This window comes from Syngnathoides biaculeatus, chromosome 15, assembly GCF_019802595.1.
Source record: "Syngnathoides biaculeatus isolate LvHL_M chromosome 15, ASM1980259v1, whole genome shotgun sequence".
In the NCBI taxonomy this organism is placed as follows: Eukaryota; Metazoa; Chordata; class Actinopteri; order Syngnathiformes; family Syngnathidae; genus Syngnathoides; species Syngnathoides biaculeatus.
Genome location: NC_084654.1, coordinates 14,976,879 through 14,997,260, shown reverse-complemented (window position 1 = coordinate 14,997,260; position 20,382 = coordinate 14,976,879). Strand labels below are relative to the sequence as shown.

At 42.7% G+C, this 20,382-nt stretch overlaps 1 protein-coding gene across 2 annotated transcripts in view; it reads left to right on the top strand.

Annotated features, from left to right (window-relative positions):
• The window catches only part of ltk (leukocyte receptor tyrosine kinase), a 60,051-nt gene that overhangs the window by 7,583 nt on the left and 32,086 nt on the right, over positions 1–20,382 (top strand). For both annotated transcript variants that reach the window (XM_061842810.1, XM_061842809.1), the window contains exons 2-7: positions 8,733–8,828; positions 11,173–11,316; positions 11,522–11,750; positions 14,190–14,326; positions 15,682–15,825; positions 17,069–17,218. In XM_061842810.1, the coding sequence (XP_061698794.1) occupies positions 8,733–8,828; positions 11,173–11,316; positions 11,522–11,750; positions 14,190–14,326; positions 15,682–15,825; positions 17,069–17,218 (900 nt within the window). The remainder of the gene's footprint in view (positions 1–8,732; positions 8,829–11,172; positions 11,317–11,521; positions 11,751–14,189; positions 14,327–15,681; positions 15,826–17,068; positions 17,219–20,382) is intronic.

Genomic DNA, 20,382 nt, shown 5'->3' with positions numbered 1-20,382 from the left:
CGGGCGCTCCCGCTGGTTCTGGAAGGGGATGTCAGCTCATTGTCGGCCGTCGCAATTAATGCCTGGAAAGCTGCCGCAGCTTTCAAATGTAGCAGAAATTGGAAACATTTTGTGTTGCTCAACATAAATACTTAATCATACATAGTTGCACCAACGGAGTGTAAAAAGAAAAAAAAGGGTCTGGATTTGTTTTTCCACATTTGTTTGTTTGCCTGCCTCAATTCTATTGGGTTTTTCTTTTTTGTTGGGGTGGGGGGAGGGGGCAATAGAGAAATATTCTGCCTGACGGCGGGCCAAACGCTGAAAGTTTTCCTCCACTCTTAAAAGTTTTGCCGCATTGTGGAACTTGAAGGATGTTTGACTTGAAAACTTGTTTACTGCTGTAGTATGAAATCATTGACAATCCAGAAATGGTTTGAAGCGGGACTAATGTTCTGGTTCTCCCGTAATCGTTGAGGAGGTAATCTTATACAACATGACGTGGACTTGACAATTTCTAAAAAGTGTACTCTAATTTTAGTGGTGTGGGGCCTACTAAATTTATCACTTCCCAGTTTTTTTTTATGCAAACTGCTACGGGATGTGTTTTTAAGATTTGCATTTTCGATGCACGCCTTTCAGTTGACTTGGGACCTGCCCATTGTGTACCTAAAGTCAGCCAGGAGAGGCTCCACCTCATCCGATACCCTAATGCGGAAAAGCAATATAGAAAATGGATGGATGGTTTTTGCAAAAGTGATTCTGCTATTCTCTTCCACTCTTTTGTTCAGACGCTTCACTTTTGATTGTCAGGCGCTTGACATTCAGTCCTGTGTTATGAACGTAAGCCACGTTGATGAACACGCAGCAGGCCGTCACATTAATGTAAAGAGAGCCCATCACCGTGTCAGTTGCCAGAACTTGTCCTGAGTAACCTTGGATGAAATATTTGCTGTATTAGATCAGTTTATGCTGCCACACGCACACGCACACAAAACAAAGGTTGTAACAAACAACTGCATAAGGTTAGGATTAGGCACATTTTAACTATTAACTAAAGTCAAACTGCAGCCAGTTGGGTCATAAATGGTGTCCATCCATCCATTTTCTTCCACTTATCCCGCTCCGGGTCACGGGGGCAGTAGCTTTAGCAGGGCCGCCCAGCTCCGCTTCCTCCAGCTCTGATTGGGAAACGCCGAGGCCTTCCATTCTAATCAGATGCGCGAGGAAACACATTTCGGCCACTTCTAGGCAGGATCTTGCAGACACTGTGATTTGACTGGGGCCATCGCACTCGCAAATCTGCACAGTCGAGAACGAAAAATCACGCGCATAAAATTTGTTACGGGTAGAAATGCATAGATATTGAAAGACGTCGCTTTTTTTTGTGTAGTCTTGACCAATGTTCTCGCTAAGCTGCGCCACTGCCTAATTGCGCACTTGTCTCGCACTCAGTGCACATGAAAACTGATCCAGCGCCGTGAACCACAGCCTGACGTCTTTTTTTTTTTTTTAAACACGGAAGCACACAGTCTCTCCCATTGATTTAAAAAAAAAAAAAAAAAGACTGGATAGCACATACATATCTATCGGTGTGTCGATTGGTTGAAGCCAGTTGGCCGTGATCTTGGTACTCCCAAAACATGTGGAGGACATGGTTAACAGGTTGGATTATGGTGGGGTTTTTCCTCAAACTTTGGCAGGTAGAATTAAAATTTGTCGCGTGAGCTTGACATTTTTTCAGTTCTGGTAACATGAAGGATTTTTAATTCTACTTGGTAAGCCAAAAAAGTGCAAAGGAAAGACATGGAACACCATGACTACCAAGAAACCTTGCATATGAACTGGGGGCCCGATTTCCGTGACATGTTAACTTTTCCCAAAATATGCTGTGAAGCGCTATCATCATAACGTAGCAAAAGAACTAAGCATTTTTTTTGTCATGAAAACATTCAATTTTAAGTCAATCAAATGTGTTTTTGGAAATAAGGATTCGCCAAGGGAAAATACATGCTAGACGCATTTATCATTTGTAGTCCCTCCGACGTCCTATTTAAGACAGAAATTTGAAACATGTTTCCTAGCATTTGAAAATCAAATTCAATTTCCAGAGTTCTGTATCATGAAATTCATCAAAACTTTCACAGAAAATGTGTTTTCTTGCTTATCCACTGATGAAGTTTTTTTTACGAAAAACCGTCGGCGTATAAAGGTGAAGCAGTGAGTAGACAGTGAACAACAACCGTAAACAAAACTTTGTTCAAGTGAATTAAGCTCATCAGAAAATAAAAAAAACCTTTACAAACAAACTTTATCAGTGACAAAGTAAATCTTTTGAACTTACCCGTGGAATATTTTCTCACAGCCACAAAACTGGTGATTAATGCACAGGTCGGCATGGTTGTTTTGGGAATATCAAGATGGTGGATATCTGCCTTTGGCGACTTAGGTTTTGGCAGCCAATGAGCTATCCAGTGTTTTTTGTTTAGATCAGTGGTCTCTCCTGCTCAGCCTATTCCCACTTCCTAGTTTACCTGACACTGCCCCTCTCCGCTCTTAAAGGGGTACGCTCATAATTACAAACACACGTCTGAAACTTTATATCTGCAGGCATGAGTGACCACACCCGTACATTTTTCAAATGTGAGTGACTGATCTTGTTCTTTCGGTCCTGACCTACAGCTCAGGAGGGGAAGGAATGTTGATCGAACGGTCAATTGACCGTTTTTGGCTCAGCTCCTTCTTCATCGCAACGGACTGATACGAAGTCTGTAGCACTGCAGAGGTTGCGCCGATCACCCCGTCAATCTCCCGTTCCATTCTTTTCTGACTGGTACACAAGACCCCAAGACACTTGAACTCCTCCCAACCCTTACCCGAAATAAATCTGATTTACTGCTTGCAATTTGGACCAAACTGTGACACTGGTCATGGAAGGATTGAAGTGAAAAGAACAAAACACGTAATCCAGTGGTACCTTGACTTCTGAGTGCCCCAACATGCAAGTTTTTGAGCCATTGCTTAGGCCATCTTTTTTGCTTCTGATTGGACAATACTCGAATTTTGGGGGTGGAGGAGGGGGGGGGGGACTGAGCAACAGTTGCCAAGTCACTTTTAGTCTTTTGTTTAAACAGTCAAGCACACAGAGAACACCCAGAAGCGGCTCCAGTAGGCCGCAACCTGTTTCCAGACACACACGGAGATTAAACGTCCGCCGCCCTCATGACATCATTCAAAGACACAGCTCGAGTGCACAGATGTTGTCCCAATGATCAGTAATTACACCTTATGAAACCTTTTTTTGTTTATTTTCCCCTAATTTTCTGAACCGCTTATATCACTCTTTTTACGTAATACACTCTGTGGCGACCCCTAATGCGAAAAGCCGAAAGGAAACGGAGAGAAGATTACGGTTTTTCTTTGCTAAAAATGTAACAAAAAATAGCCACGGTTTTTGAGTGCTGGAATTAATGAATGGGTGTTTTTTTTTTTTTTTAAACATCATGAGATAAAGTCCAAATTTATTTTCAGAATGTGCAAATATTTTTATTCTAACACTGTACTACTTTTCTTTTGAATTAGATACAGTAATGCCATTCATTCAACATTACTACTTAATAATAAATTAATATAATTACGTATTTGTTCGCTCAATATAACACATTCATGTAAGATTCTGATTTTTTTTCCTTTGAAAATGTATACTTAGTAGTTTTTTGTGTGGCCCCAGCAATCCTTCTTATATAAGTACCTCTTAAATCACTGTATAGTAATTCATGTCTATCTATCTATCTATCTATCTATCTATCTATCTATCTATCTATCTATCTATCTATCTATCTATCTATCTATCTATCTATCTATCTATCTATCTATCTATCTATCTATCTATCTATCTATCTATCTATCTATCTATCTATCTATCTATCTATCTATCTATCTATCTATCTATCTATCTATCTGTCTGTCTGTCTGTCTGTCTGTCTGTCTGTCTGTCTGTCTGTCTTGGGCGAAGAAATTAAAATATAAATTTGTTGAAAAAAAAATTTTTTTTTTGGGGGGGGGGGTAAAACAGGGCCCAGTGACACTCTTGGAGCCTGGCATGAGTTGCCCCAGCCTATACTTTTATATCAAAACTTGATATTATTATAAGACTGGGCAAGTCAATCAGCGGACCTTGATTTTATCTACTTGCTGATTTTTTTTCTTCTCTGTAGTGTATCAAATCAATAACATTCATGCTTATTTTACAGGGACTTTAAAACAATTGATTGATCAATAAAGCTTTGGATAAGATTCATTACTTCCCCTTGAATCAGAATGCAAGTCAAATCAAATCCAAAGCATCTTGAAAAAGCCTATAAAGCAAGATCCGTACGAGCATGCTGGGGAGTTTGACATCAACGTACTTCCACAACAACATTAAGGGTTAACCAGAGCACCGATTGTGTGTAAACGTCACTGACTTGAAAGTGCACGGAAAATAATTGTAACGGACACGCTACAACATGTTGGACGGTTTTCCCTGTTGAATAGACAGTGTTTCATGTACAGAAAAAATGGCCGACCATTCGAGAGCAAAAGCGTGCCAATTGACTCTGGCTTTTGTTGCTGTGATGGAACTTTCCATTGGAATGAAGCCACGAAATCTCCCCAAATATAAATAACACTGGCACATTTACGCTTTTGAAGGGAGCGTCCAAATTTGGAATCACTGATGGTCTGATTTCTCCCTCAATCATCCCAAAATAGACTAGCAGGCGGACATTTTTGGCGGCTGAAGTGACGACTTTCGCAAAAATAACGTTATCAGCTGCTGTTATGTTGCGAAAGAGGGCCCTAAAGATAACTGCGCACCCCCCCACCCCCCCCGCGCATGTTCATCAAGTGGCCCCGAGCTATTCTGTACTCTTTAGAAAAAAGTGTCTGTCTGCGCGAATATTAACGTTCATCTTTGCTACGTCACAGACGATATTTAATCTGAGAAGCCGAGCGTGTCATTTTGTATTCTCGTCACATTCTGTGTGCATTATCAAGTCAGACGATGTCCTTTAGCAGCATCGTTTACTGGAGTTAGCGAGGGTCCATCACGGAGTAATCAAAATATATTTGTTTTTCCTTGCAAAGTGATGAGTTTTTACCCATCCTGCATTGCTTTAGTGACTCTCAAAAACTGCACAGTTAATCTGAGCCTTAGTTTAATTTAACATGGATACAAGGAGGACCTGTCAGAATTTTTCTGGCTCTGGCAGCAAAGTTTGGCTTCCGTCTATATAATAAGACTGATGTGATCGTGCCCTTTTAGCTCTGCTTGATTGAGCGTATTATGTGAAGGACTGTACTTGTAATTACCCGCAACTGCCATACTGTGACAGACTGAGGAGAAATTAATTGAAATGCGGGTCCTCAAGGTGATGATGTCATGATAATGGATTCCATTTGGTCATCGTTTACACGTTTGGACCCCAGTTGAACGCTTTTCTGTGACACTGAACTATTTTTCATGTTGCTGTCAATGATAAATGTCAAAGCATTCTTGGGGTCAAACTTTGGCCATGATGAGAAAAGCGTAAATGTAAACAAACCATTATTAATAATAATGGTGATGACTTGTTTGATTGTCCATCCATCTATTTTCTCAGCTGCTTATCCTCACAAGGGTCACGGGGAGTGCTGGAGCCTACCCCAGCTGTCAACGGGCAGGAAGCGGGGTAGACCCTGAACTGGTTGCCAGCTAATTGCAGGGCACATGGAGACAAACAGCCGCACTCACAATCACACCTAGGGGCAATTTAGAGTGTCCAATTTATGTTGCATGTTTTTGGGAAGTGGGAGGAAACCGAAGTGCCCGGAGAAAACTCACGCAGGCACAGGGAGAACATGCAAACTTCACACAGGGAGGGCTGGGTTTGAACCCAGGTCCTCAGAACTGTGAGGCCAGCACTTTCCAGCTGATCCACTGTGCCGCCCTTGTTTGTTTGTTAGAGAAAAAAATGTGCCGATCCTAAATACAAAGAGAAAATGGAAAAACACCACGTACGACAAGTTCAGTCTCTTTCGAGAAGTTTATAACACAGCACAATGCAGCTTTCTTTCTTTTTCTTTCTTTCTTTCTTTCTTTGACGGCTGCCAATTACCCTCACAAGTTTTCTTCAAAATCTCCAAATAAATCTCACATGTTCTCACGGGTAAAATAAAAACCCTCTGAACAATATCCTCTGCGGTGAAGATGAGCAATTTAGCAGCGGTCTGGACCGGCACAATTTTTTTTTTTTTTTGACCTCGGAGCCAAACCCTTGAACGAAATCGAATGAGGACCACGCAAGCATGTTCGCTGGGCACTTTGGGGCTAACCACCTTTCCCGCAGCCTTCATCCCAAAGCGGCGCATCATTCCGCGTCGCAGCAGGATTGAAGGCTCGAAATGTGCTCGGGCTGGTGTGAGAGCGCGAACGAGGCCCAATTGTTTCCTTCACTTTTTTACATTTCACATTTTCTGAAGGCAAAGCTGAAGATGAGCGGGTGCTCGTGGAAGCCAGTTTGGGATTTTAGGGGGATTCCAAAGGCTATTCAGTGTTAATAATAACCCATTAGTGTTTTATGATATGCCATATTTATATTGAATGAATGCCCTTCTCTTAAAAAAAAAAAAAACAATGACATTGTGCTTTTTAGATTCAGGAGGCTCCACAGCTCATTTGATTCTACAAGCATAACTACAATTTAATAGCTTAACCCCCTTGTTAGCTCTCCGACTGCTTTTATTAAATCATTTCATTAGACACGCTTGCCCCCTTTTGCCCTCGCCCCTGGGGTGTCTTCTCACAGTAACGCGACTGTTCAGAGGCAGTCGCAGGGCCTTATGTCGCAGTCAAAGACGGCGACGCCATCGTGGGTCGCCCGTTGTCTGCCGGTCACGCTCCTTAAATGTGCAGCGTGTCACATGCGGCGTCCAGTCTTCCCGTCACCTCGTCGTAGACCTTCCAAGCAATGCGAAAAAGCCTCACTGGGTCGTTTTTTACGCTGATGTCAGCTCTTTATGAGAGTTTCTAGGGATTTTTGTAACGCCGATGAATGGCCTGAAAAATTGGTGACAAGAGACATATTTATGCCATAAATTACCACAATTTCTCAAAAATAATGCACAAATGCTCTATGCACAAATGTTTTATGCACAAATATTTAATGCAGTGTTTAATAAACAACGTTAAAGAGTTAATGCAGTGTTTAATAAACAATGTTAAAGAGTTTATATTTTTAAGACTGAAATATCCGTTAACAGTATTAATAAAATTTTGTGCCATCATCGTACATTTTAGTTACTTTTAGTTGGTTGAGGGATTGTGTTCTGACAATTACAGGGGCCATGACATTATTATATTACCGCTACATCAGCACATGCAAAATGATTATTAATAATGATTGTTGTAAGGACAGTTTTCTGAGCATATGGGTGGCAGAAAATTGGTGGTGCGCATTCTACATTGGTAGAAAGGTTTTCCCGAGTATTTAGGTCAACTTTGGGGGTGCGCATTATACTTCAGGACGCATTATACTCGAGAAATTATGGTATTATCCACCTGACAAAAAAAAAAAAAACATTTTCCCAGAGAAGAAAATATGGGAAGAGGTGAGCTTCAAAGAAAAGCTGAGGATAGGTTTAATGGAAGAAAAAAAAAAAGAATTCGTAAATAGAAAACTACAAACCGGATAGAGTCACTGGAAATTGCTGTTTTTGAAAATAGAAATGGAGAATCTCTCTCCCCCTCTCTCTCTCTCTCTCTCTCTCTCTCCTCTCTCTCTCTCTCCCTCTCCCTTGTAACGACCCATGCGAGGATAAGCAGCTCAGAAAATCGATGGATGTTCTTTCAGCTAGTTGTGACTGAAACAGCAGGCACTACGTTTTGACTCATTTGATTCAAGACACCATTAATTATCAATCAATTCCACACAACCGATTTCTTAATTGATCAAATTATATGGCTGCGCAGCGCTATCAACTAAACATAAAATAAATACAAAGTGAAATCTCTCCGTACGGTTAGAAGAAAAATTGCCTCCATGTTGCCTCATGCTTCCAATCAACCCGTAGCAGCATCCAAAACGTGTCGTCGGGGACATAAAAGGGAATTTAAATTGTCTTGAATGTCCCGCATTACACAAGGAAACTGGCGCTTTGAAAGAAGCTGCATGATGGTTTGAAAAACCCACAACTATTTTCGTACATAACCCAAGTGGGATTTCACAATGAAGCAGTAGAACCTCGCACGTTTGACACCGACTTGAGTGTGAATTCAGAACATGTGAGGCCAAACCCATCCCGTCGTTTATAAGCATGCTGATTTTATTTATGGAGCACTTCTCACAGTGAGGATTCGTGGATTGCACGTGGCAAAGAATATTCGGGGAATATTTGAAATTAAAAAAATATATATTTATCAAAACCATGAAGTCTTAGCCTACTGTAACAAACTGTCAATTTGACCAGCTGAGAAGCAACTTGAAAGTGATGATGCGAAGACTTTTAATTGGCTCCTGGGGCGATCCGCTGTCTTGACTTGTTTACGGTGATCACTAATTCATTATCACCTCTGACAGTAGGCCAGCGAACTGTTGGATTAAGTTTAAAAACATGCATGTATGGAATCGCTGCAACTAAACTTCATTCAATTCACGTCCCCATGTAAGATTTCTTTCACTAACAAGTGTAGTCAAAATGACATCTTTTTTCTCTCCCCGTCTCTCTTTCCTCAGTCTGCAGCCACTGCCACAATCTTCCGGGTAGTTTTCCGGAGGATCGCCCAGATCAGCAGCGTCCTCGTCACTCCGACTCACAAGAAGACAGTCGATGTAAGAATTATACACCTGAGGACGTGCAGAGCCGTGCTGCGATTCAATTAGTATCAGTTGTTTTTTTGGGGGGGGTCATATTAAAAGATGCTAGCATATAGATTTGGTCCTCTTTGGTCTCCTTCACTTCAGTGCCAATGCCACTTTTCTCCCCTGTCATGGGAGATGGTTTGACCACCGCCGTGGGTGGCGCTTCTTGTGTGGGGCGTCGCCAGGCCACTGCTCTGGGCGGTGCCACCTCGGACAGCGGTCACAGCTGTGTCACATTTGGGACACTAATGCACTAAGTACTTAAGTGGTAAATCTCATCAGTATTTGCAAGTTCGTTGCGTATGCTTCACTGCATTCTGGCAAACTCTGCTACTGTGCGTAAGTGTAGAGCAATCTCTTGTCACAGCAAATCTGTGCCCTTTTATTTTGGCCATGGCTTGTCACTTTTCTTAGTTTGCCTGATTGTCATTGGACCACGTTTATGTTTCTGGACCTTGCCACTAGCCTCGCGTTTTTGTCCTTCTACTTGTGTTGGACGGGATTTTTGGTATTGACCTGCTTTTGGAATTAAACCACTCCGAACATTATGCCTTTGCCTGGAAGTCCCGCATTTGGTTCCGCCGCTGTGCCGCTGGATTATGACATCCCCCTTATGTTGCCGCTCGTCATCAGTCCATGTTATGATTAAGTTAAGCGGAGTATGCACAAAAAGGTTTTTAACAGTTAAACTTTTATTTAAACCATACATGCCAAGGGGGGAAAAACAGACGCCCGTTACTGTTCTCAAAGTGTGAGGTAGATATTCAAGATATTTATTCATTACATTTAAAAGCATATCCCCACGGACGATGCGAGTCCCCTCCCTTCCTGAAACCAGATTTTGAACTCTGTTTTCTAGCCAGGCCAACTGTTTGTCGGTAACTAAACCGCAGTTGCAAATGACTACTTGTCATTTTAAGTGCGGTGAATAACATGTTGTACAAATGCTGCCCACAAATTTGTGTAGTCAATATGGTTTCATCAATAGTCAATCAACTGGGGGCAGTGGTGCTGGTGTAGAGGGGAAATTTTCAGGGGAGGGGGGGGGGGCAAATCCAGTGCTTGGGTAAATATACAATCTAATACAGACTTTGCTAAAATGTTACTGATTCAAGATTTGTTGTTTTGCACTTCCAGGGCACCGTAAATAATGAATAGATGTAGTTAATGAGGCGGCACGGTGGGATCAGCTGGTAAAGCATTGGCCTCACAGTTCTTAGGACCCGGGTTTGATCCCAGCCCCACCTCTGTGGAGTTTGCATGTTCTCCCCGTGCCTGCGTGGGTTTTCTCCGGGCACTATGGTTTCCTCTCATGTCCCAAAAACATGACACTCTAAATTGCCCCTAGGTGTGATGGTGAGTACGGCTGTTTGTCTCCATGTGCCCTGCGATTGGCTGGCGACCAGTTCAGGGCGTACCCCGCCTCCTGCCCGTTGACAGCTGGGATAGTGTTCCAGCACTCCCCGTGACCGTTGTGAGGTTAAACGGCAAAGAAAATGGATGGATGGATGTAGCTAATGAAAACTTTTAAATACAGTATTCCATTCTAAGTAAGAAAAAAAAAATGGCTGCACACTTTTACGTCAGAAGGCAAAACACGAGCACACATGAAGAAACCTTTTCAGTTCTTTTGTGAGCAAAACCTTGGATCTAATTAAATCATGAAGGAAATGAAATCCATTTTTCAAAGAAAAAAAAAAAAAGATAACACTTTAATAATGGACCTTGCGCTCGGATTATCCCCGCAGGGAATCGGCTTGCCAAATTAACTGAAGTGCCAGTTTCCTCCCCGGCCGTCACATGACGTGCTAACACGGGGGCGCTCACGTACACACACAATCACTCAATTTGAACACAGTGCCTGCCTGTCTGTTATGTTTTCTGATTTTATCAAAAGGAATTTAAGAGCGTGACCCCAGGAAAGAGCTCAGTGCTTTGTTGGTAATTATTTAACATTTAGTATATTTACATCTTATAGAACGTTTCGTGTTATGCAGTCTTAACCTCAAGGTGATTCTTGAACACCCCCCCCCAGCACACACACACTTTTATGACAAATAACACTTGTAGGCAGCTATTGTGTTTGAGTATTTCCACATACAGTCCATGCTTTTAGGCTGTAGAAGCTTGTTAAATTGATGCAGTATTTGTTAATGAGTATAATGAAAGACTAGAGGCATTTTGTGGGTTTTGGCTTAAAGATGAACACTTACTTTAATCACTATAATTTCTTCATAAATTCCATTCTGGTTTTGAGTTCCATTCCCGCATTTTTGAAAGCGACGGCAAATTAAGTGTGCTTCTCCTCTGGCAGTTTCCTCCTGTGATTTCGAGTCGCCGTGCCTCTGGACTTTATCAAATGACAGCCAGCAAACGGAATGGCTGGTGGCATCCGCGCGCCAAACGCGGCGAGCGGGTCGGATGCCTGAGGCGGACCACTCGGAGGGGAGCGCTGATGGTGAGAGTCTCACTGCTCCGTGCTTCACAACATCAAATATTCATAAGGGAAGATCTTGCAGTTTTTAATCAGGGCCCTTTTGTCTTTGATATACAATCTGCTGTTTTTCTCAAGCGTGTACCAACCCCTTTCGGCGACAGGGTTACGAAACAGGTTTATAACAGCCGTTTAATGTGAAACCATTTTTTTTTTTTCTTTCTTGAAGGTCACTTTCTTCTCTTAAGCCCCCCCACTGGCACCGAGGCTTCTAGGAGATGCGAGTATCTGTTAACGAGCCCGATCGTGCCCAGAAGCGAGCATGGGTGTGTTTTGCGTCTGGCCCTGTACGAGACGCTGCCGTCGGCAGGGAACCTCACAGTCCGCATCGAGCCGCTTCACTCCGGTTCCTTTGTTGATGCCGTCGTGCTCAAGCCTGAGAGAAGAGATCAGGAAAGGTCGGCAAAAAAACACTAAACAGTGAAGTGTTTTTTTTTTGTTGTTTTTTTTTAATATATCCATGAAATGTAATGAGCAAATCAGATTTCCATATTGTCCCCAGAGTTGTTCTCTGAGGGTTTCCCACTTTGTTCCCATTAAACCCCCCCCCCCCAAAAAAAAAAAACCTCTAAATTGTCCAGAGGTGTGGATTTGGATGTATATGGTTATTGGCAAATTGGGACCGATCAGAAACTGTGGACAAGCCAGACGTGGGCCACAAGCCGTAAATTGAGTACCGACCAAAATTGTTACGCGCACCCCTGGTTATTATCACACATCTCATGCAGCTTTTGTATTGGGAGTCATTAGATTGTGCAAATGGTTATAACGGTGTGGCTGCTCGCTGTTGATAATTCTCCCCAACTTTCCCATTTAATTAGTGCCTAATTTGTGTCTAACGTGCACCCTGTTAAAAGAATACAATTTTGTATTGAATGCAGTGATGGGCTGTGGCTTCGCCCTTTTGTGGTTCTCAAATCTTTGAGAAATAATGTTCCTCCCGCCTTTGTGGAGCAGAATACATTTTTTTTTTTGGGGGGGGGGGCGTGGGTAGTATTGTTTGTACAGATAAGACCAGGTACTTGCTATTGATTTAATACAGTAGTGCGGCCATCTCTAGCAGAGCTAAAAGCATTCCTTTCTCCCGATGCCGACTCTGGAAATTAATTTATATAATCACCGTGGACAGAAGAAGGATGGATGGGCATATGCGGTAAGTCTGCCATGTCAACCTGTTTGTCTATTTTTAGCAATGTGTCACACTATTGCTTGTACACGAACTATATGCTCCGATTTGCACACGTATGACATGAAAACTGCTTAATTGTGATTGTGGTATGTGGTATGTTACTGCGTTCATTGGAAGTAGGGATGCAAAGGGACTGAAAACTGAAATATTTGACACATCCGCCAGTGGTTATTTCCTATATTTTCCGTCCATAGGAAGTTTCCAAGTGCTAACAATTTCACAATACTGATAATGATGTTTGCTCCTCAACTCTATAAACGTCACGACCTGTGACGGCAACTCCAACTGGTTTTACTCCAAAGGGCCCTCAAGCAAATCTCTCCTGATTGTCCAATTCTGAATCACGCGCAGTTGCGATTATCCCTCCGTAATATCGCAAATGGCCCCTCAACCGAATGAATCCAGATTGTGGGGCTAACTCGGGAAATATTACACGCCCAAAGCTGTCAACCAAATAAGACTAATTAAACAATACTTTATTGAACTAAGGAATCACTAGCAAGTGAGCAAGAGCCACAATTATTATTTTTGGTTCTGATTCAGTTACTGGTTTGGGCTGTAAAATGTTGTTGATCATTGTTTTCCAAAGTAAAAACAGATGTTTGCTACTCTATTATTTTCATTGTTTTTTACTGGAAAAAAAATGTGTTGTCAATTCACTTTATGAACGATGAGTCGACGATTAATTGATTCAATGTGACACCCCTAAAACAGACCAAAATAGGAGTCGGACGATATCACAAGATGAGAAAGATGTCGCTTGACTCAAAATCTCAGAATCCTAACGACGTAATTCAAGGACTATCGCTATCAGAATAAAAACAGTGAACAGGATCGTGACAAATGTAATCATTCCGTGACCATTCAGAATTTTCCTTCCTAGGATAAGCAGCAAACTTTTATGACTCTTCCATCTCGTTTTTCTCCAAACTGCTCTGCGCCAAATCTCTTCCGATTTTCTTATCGGCAGCAAGTAGCAGCACACCATGCACTCCTGTGACGATCTCTGCATGATCCTGTTCTGGAAATGACCCTCAACCGGATCTGTCCAGATTTATCCATTCCTGTCAGAGTTGGCGTGATCATCCCAACATGCAAAACATTCCTCCGATGAAATCTAATCTAGCCATCAAATGATATAGTTTTTCCTCACGCACTGTTTGGACTGTTCCAGATGTACTCAAACGGCTTTTCATCTTCCGGAGTTTGTTTTTGTTTCCTTTGTTAGGCGCCTTTCAGCGTGTGACGCCAGATTAGTGTCACTATTTGCGTGCAGATTGTTAGGTCAGAATAAAAAAAAAAAAAGCCCTGCTGTGTGGCCACACTTGGAGTGAAACGGATTGTTTGAGTAATACATGACATGCGCTGCCAGACTGGCAGCTCCAATAAATTGCGGTAAAACAATTTGGTAGTAGTCCTCTTGATAGAAGAGTTATTTACTTTTTCATGATATCACATCAGAATTATTCCAGTTTAATCTTATTATTTAACTGGTACTTTCAATTCTCTCAGTATCGACCGAGCCACACATTAAATCGAGGATCTTTTAATTGTTTTTCTACTTGCTTTCCCCCCACTACTTCCTTGTTTTATTGTCTTGTATTATGATTTTGCGCACTGAGTTATTTTTTTATTTATTTTTTTGCAGGACGGAGTGGGAAGCTGTGGAGACTGGAATAGGCCCAGTGGACGGGCCATTCCAGGTAACTTTGCGCTACATCGGATGCGTGCAGGACGGATCCACCGTGGCTCTCGACTCGCTGCACTTCGTAAATTGCGAAGCCGGTGAGTTCAAAGACTCCTTTAGACTTTCTATGCCGCTTATCCTGCTCGGGTTGCCCGTAAACTGGGCAGAATACCCGAGTGGAGAATGTGCAAAGTTGCAAAGTCTACACGGGAAACCGAACTGCAGAACCGTCAGGCAGACATGCTCACCACTGTCATAGACATTTATATGTTAATATAGAGCTCGTGCACGTGATGTCACCATTTTCACGGTGCCATATTGCCGGTCAAACAGAGCTGCTCGACATTGTGGGAGTCACTGAACCGGAGGAGAATATTTTCAATACCCGAGACGTGTTGTGCTGTTTGTTGTCACAACAAACGAGACTGATATTTAAGGAGATCATTCTATGGAATACCAGCTGAAAAGACCAGAAAACATTGATGGATTTTGACAATTAAACATGATGGATGGTGCCCAACTGTGTAGCGATCGCTTCATTTTAGGTAAGAATTATTCTTCTCAGTCTCAAATTACCAAAAAGTATTTATAATGGCAAGTTTGCTCATTTGACAACAACGCGTGTTCCAAAAAAACTGTCAATCTGAGAGGTTTACGAAGGTTAAGTGTAGCCCCAATCGCGTCCGTGCACGTTCCGTGGAGACGACTCTGTCCTGTTTTTTTTTTTTTCCCGAACGTAGTTAACGAATGCGAGTTTGTGTAAAACAAGGGTTGATTTATTTAAATATTGGTATTTGTATTGAAAACGAGCAGAAAGGATCGATGGATTCCGGCAAAGGTTAACGTGTCGCCGAATGCACTTCCACGTTCACAAGCCGTCAACCGGGCACTATGTGGGATTTATTCCTGATTGAGAAATGATCCGGCAACGAAGTATTTGTATGTGTCCAGACTTTTCTACGCTGTCAAATTCGTGTGAATTTCGACGACTTACTCACCAGATACGTGTGTAGATCCAGTTGTCCAAGACAAGTGGAAGCAGGGTAACACTCCACTTTCTGATCGGCTAAAACATCGACTTCGGCATTAACTGCGGGTCCTCTATACCAAGTGTCTGTCATTTTTCTACGTACCTTAGTTTATTTTCACCTTCTAAATGTCTAACGGTATCGGACAAGACTCTGGGCGTCGTGCTATAAGACATTTTCGTGTCGTCTCAAACCGACTTAGCATTGAACAATGCTTTGCCAGACCGGCAATATAGCGACGTAAACAAGTCACGTGATTTTATAATGTAGGTGCACGAGCTCTATCAATAAAATGGAAGTTCTCACTGTTTGACCGTAGACAAACGAGGAAAGTAATAAATGAGACAAATTTCTGATAGTTATCTTCTCACTATTCCAGTTGATTTTCTGTTTTGTTTGTTTTTTTCCCCTCCCGGCTGGCTAAGACAAAGAGGACGAAGTCATCCCGCCAAAAGTGGACTGTGGCGATAATTTCTACTGCGAACACTCTGAATATTGCATCGAGAGGGAACACTTGTGCGATTTCCACACAGACTGCCCTTTAGGAGAGGACGAGGGCTTCATTTGTGGTGAGGATTTATTTGGCAATAAGGCCTTTTCACGACCTGCTGATGATCCTGGTTAAATTGTGGAGGCTCTGATTGCAACACGCAGATGATTCAGACAGGCCAGGGACTCTCTGCCCCACAGCACATTTTATTTAACTTAACGATTTCAAGATGAAAATCACTCTGCGGATTCAGTATTTGAGTCACCTCCTTCCTGATGTCAGCAGCGACTAACATGGGAATGCTGAAAGCAGGCTGAAGCATGAATTTATCCGTCAACACCCCCCCCCCCAACCCATTTTAATCCACCATTGTCAGCCTTGGTCAAGGAACAAAAAAAAAATGTTTAAAATAAAACTGAAGGGGGACAAAATCGGAATGTATAACATGCATTACAAAGCAATACCAAACAAACTTGCAAGACTTGGGTAAAATAGTTTAATAATAGGTCTCTGTTTCTAGTGAAAAGTGTCTGGGTTTGTGATCCTGACCAAGGCCAATCTAAACTTATTCCAGGTGGAATATGTTGGAATAATCTTGGGAGCTCAAGGTCAAATGTTTCCATCTGCTTTTGGAACGAAATTGGTCATTTTTGACTCTCAAGCATTGAGTTATTGTTCGCACAGCTCCAGTCCTTCATGCGATTGCCGAAACCCAAGGCCTCGTATTCCCAATTTCAAAAGAAAAAACTTTGGAATTAATTAGAACGCTATTGGTTACCCTTCACAAAAAGACTGTGATGAATGAGTAAAGATGGTGTCGAGCTTTGTGTACTTCTAGTGAAAATTTTGAATGTTATTTTTCTTTTGATTTTGCCCTTATCTCCAACCTCAAGGAATTTGAAAAAGGGCGTGGTAAAGTCGCCTTGCGGCGTTCATTTAAGAGGTTTTGCAGAATTGGGCGAAAGACGTGTTTATCCAGAGCAGTTAGATTGAATATCACCGCGATTTGTAATCCTAGGAAGTATTCAACGGGCGCCTGAGGTCGAGAGCCCGCAGGGATCTCGTCAGTTCATCCGCAAAGTCAATGCGCGCAGTCACATAATGATTTTTTTTTCCATAACGCTGCTGTATAAACACGATGGGGAAAACTGATGATGATAAATACAATAGACGTATCAATAACACTGCATCCCCAAAGCATTGCATGTGTCCTACTTCAAACTTCATGACACATCGTCTCGTGGGAAATTAGAATTCCAAGGGTGGAAGTTGATCTCTCTTCTTTTCAATAAGTTCTGACGCCAAATTGCTGTCTTGCCCAGGTTCGATGCCGCTTGGTTCACACTGCTCATTCGAGCAGGATGCTTGCGGTTGGTCCCTTTCGAACCAGCAATCGTCTTGGAAGAGGGTGGCCGGCGATGACCTGCTGCAGAGAGAAGACATGCAGGGCCTCACGCTGAGCAGTACGCACGGTGAGCAATACATGCAAAGGGGGCACGTCGGTATCCAACATATTTCGAAGTTATGGTCGGCTTGGCAAATTCCAGTAATGACTTCTTTTAGCAACCCATGTCACATTTGTTACTGCGAACAGGTCGCAGGTGCTTCAACAGCAGGTTCTGATGAAGGGATATTTTTTATCACGTTGTCAGTATTGCTGTGGCCGGAGGAAAAGCATGACTTGAGTACCGAAGGCAGGCTGAGAGCAAAATTTCAAACAGGGTGGGATAAGTCGTTAGACTGCACAGTAGAATACTCAACGTGGCTTTATGTAACGAGCTCGAAGTGTTGTCGTGCTGGGGATGTACTGGGATCCAAGTCCGGCTCAGAACAACCGGCAGCCGCTAATTTGTTGGATGAGGTGCAGCTACTGGCTTGCTCAGACATGATTGTGTCCAAAGCTGAAAATACTGTGTACACACGTTTGCACAAAGGGGAAGGGTGGAGGACTCGGGGGGGTGGGGGGGCTCGGGATCTCCACACTGCAGGCTTCAGCCTGAGGCTACAGCAGTACAAAAAGTCATATTGTAGTATAACTCATATAATGGGAGCGGGTAATTTTGGGGGAGGTTTCTGCCACACGATGCCTTGAGATGAATATTAAAAATGTTTGACTTTTTTTTGCCACACAAGGTGAAAAATTGAGCGCACTACTAGGGAAAAAATTTAGGTGGCCCGTCGATTCACATGATTACACCTACGTACTTTTGAACGTCAGCAATTGTGATGATTCGTCACTAAAATGAGGGCTAACATTGCATCGGCGTATTCGGTTTCATTCATGAAATCTGAAATCCTGAACGGAGAATTAGATTTTGTTTAGCGGTCTGAATTTCTAGCCACACCACATAGGTCAAGTAGTGCACATGCGCTAATTTTTTTTTCCTCCCCCTTTCGCAAGGCAAAAAATATCAACCATGTTTCAAACATATTCGTGTCAAGGCCTCGGCAAGCAGAAAACGCACGGAAAGTTATGCATACACAACGAGCCGCAGTATCTGCTGAGAAAAACAGTCTCAAATGCCTTAATGCTTAGCAGATAACGCCGGCATGCTGTAGGCGTGAGCAAAGATTGTGCCATAGCTGATTCAATTCTGGTGGGGGGGGGGGATATTTATATATTTAATTCAATAAGCTGTTAATCATTTTGGAAAAGAATGGAAAATCAGATCAATAAAATAAGCCTATTCAGAAATGTTATTAAATCATTAGTTATGGCCCAGCCTGCGTATTCATTGTAATTAAAGACCGTATGACAGTGTTGGCGTCGGTTAATGAAAATACTGGAGTGCAGTACAATTTAAAGGGGAAATCCAGTGGTTTGCATGAACAATGTATCCAATAGCTCATGTAACATGTACCCTATTTTGACAATGTGATGTTGAATCCTCTCTCATTTAATAGTGTTTTGAGAAGATTTTTATCGACAATTACGAATTTTCAGGGGTGCTGCCATTTTCACGAGTTACATGACTTACGTGCGCGGATTTGACGTGTAAGGTGCCGCAACAAAGGCTCGATTACATGGGACACCATTAATGCCCACCGCTGATTTCTCGGATTTATCCTCATCTGATGAAGAAATAGCAGTATCGGTTGATCGGGAAGACGGAGGAATACTTCCATACAGATTTGAACCTGTGGCTGTAAATAATGTTGAATATTCGGATGAATCTTCAGGCGGAGTGACGCGGAGTCTGACTAGCAAGCTCTGGCGGTGGGCCACGAGCCTATATCGGACGCCGAAGCTCGGCTCGCGGCCTCCGCCGGACGCCGGATCTCGCTCGTCAGACTCAGCGTCATTCCCATCCAGAGAACCATCCGTGGCTGCCGGGGGCCTTTGATTACGCACTGACGTCCCTCGCGTAGGCCTCCGAGTAGTCAGACTCTGGCGTCATTCTGCCTGAAGAACCATCCGAATATTCAACATTATTTACAGCCACACGGTCAAAACTGTATGGAAGTATTCCTCTGTCTTCCCGATCAACCGATACTGCTATTTCTTCATCAGATGAGGATAAATCCGAGAAATCGGCGCTGGGCACAATGTAATTGAGCCTTTGGTGTGGCACCTTACACATCACATCTGCGCACGTAAGTCATGTGACTCGTGAAAATGGCAGCGCCCCTGAAAATTCGTAATTGTCGATAAAAAAACTTCTCAAAACACTATTAAATGATAGCGGATTTAACATCACATTGGCAAAATAGAGTACAAATTACATGACCTATTGGATACACTGTTCACGCAAACCACTGGATTTCCCCTTTAAGTATTTATTCCAGTGACGCCACCACTGTAGAAACAGACCCCTGTTCTAAACCTAGTACTCCATGTACACAATAAAAGCACCAAAGTCAAGTTACAGAAGTTGAAATCTATGCAGCCAAAGATTATTCATAGTGGCACTTTTGGGGATTTGGGGTCTCACGCCTCTTCCGACTACTTCTACTGCATATGCCCCCATAAGCAGATCTAGCACGCATTGTCCAACATATGTTCCATTTCAGATGAGCAATATTTGTTTGGCCCACGGAACGTGCAGCCACTGTAGTCCTTCATATCGCTGACCTGACTTGATTCCCAGTCATTGCCCCATTCACAATCTTCACGTGATTTACTGCCCGTCAGTCCGGGGTGAATTCTGCAGAAGTCGACTACGCTTGGCTCCAATTTCCCAGAAAGCCCCAACGGGATAAGTGCTATAGGAAATGGATTGATGGATACATTAGTGTAGATGGTATCTCCAAATCACTGTGCTGCCGTGGCATATTAGTGTACCTCTAAAGATTATCAAGCGTGACCGGGCGGGGTCTTATCCAATTTCTCCTACTTAGTCTGAAGATGATTATTTATTCAGTCCAAACGTTTCTTTTTGAATCTACAGTACCTATGCCAGTGATGTATGGTGACGAGTTGCACCATTACTTGTCATAATAATTCACCCTTTTATCCACCTGCTGCGATTCATACAACAGGAAAAATACCGTAATTTCCAGCCTACAAGCTGCGACTTTTTTCACACGATTTCCACCCTGCGGTTTATGCGGTGATGCGGCGCTAGCGTTAGCGCACATGAGAGTTTAACGCTAGCTCTACGCTCGGGTTAAACTCTTTCTGTGTTCCGAGGCTTAT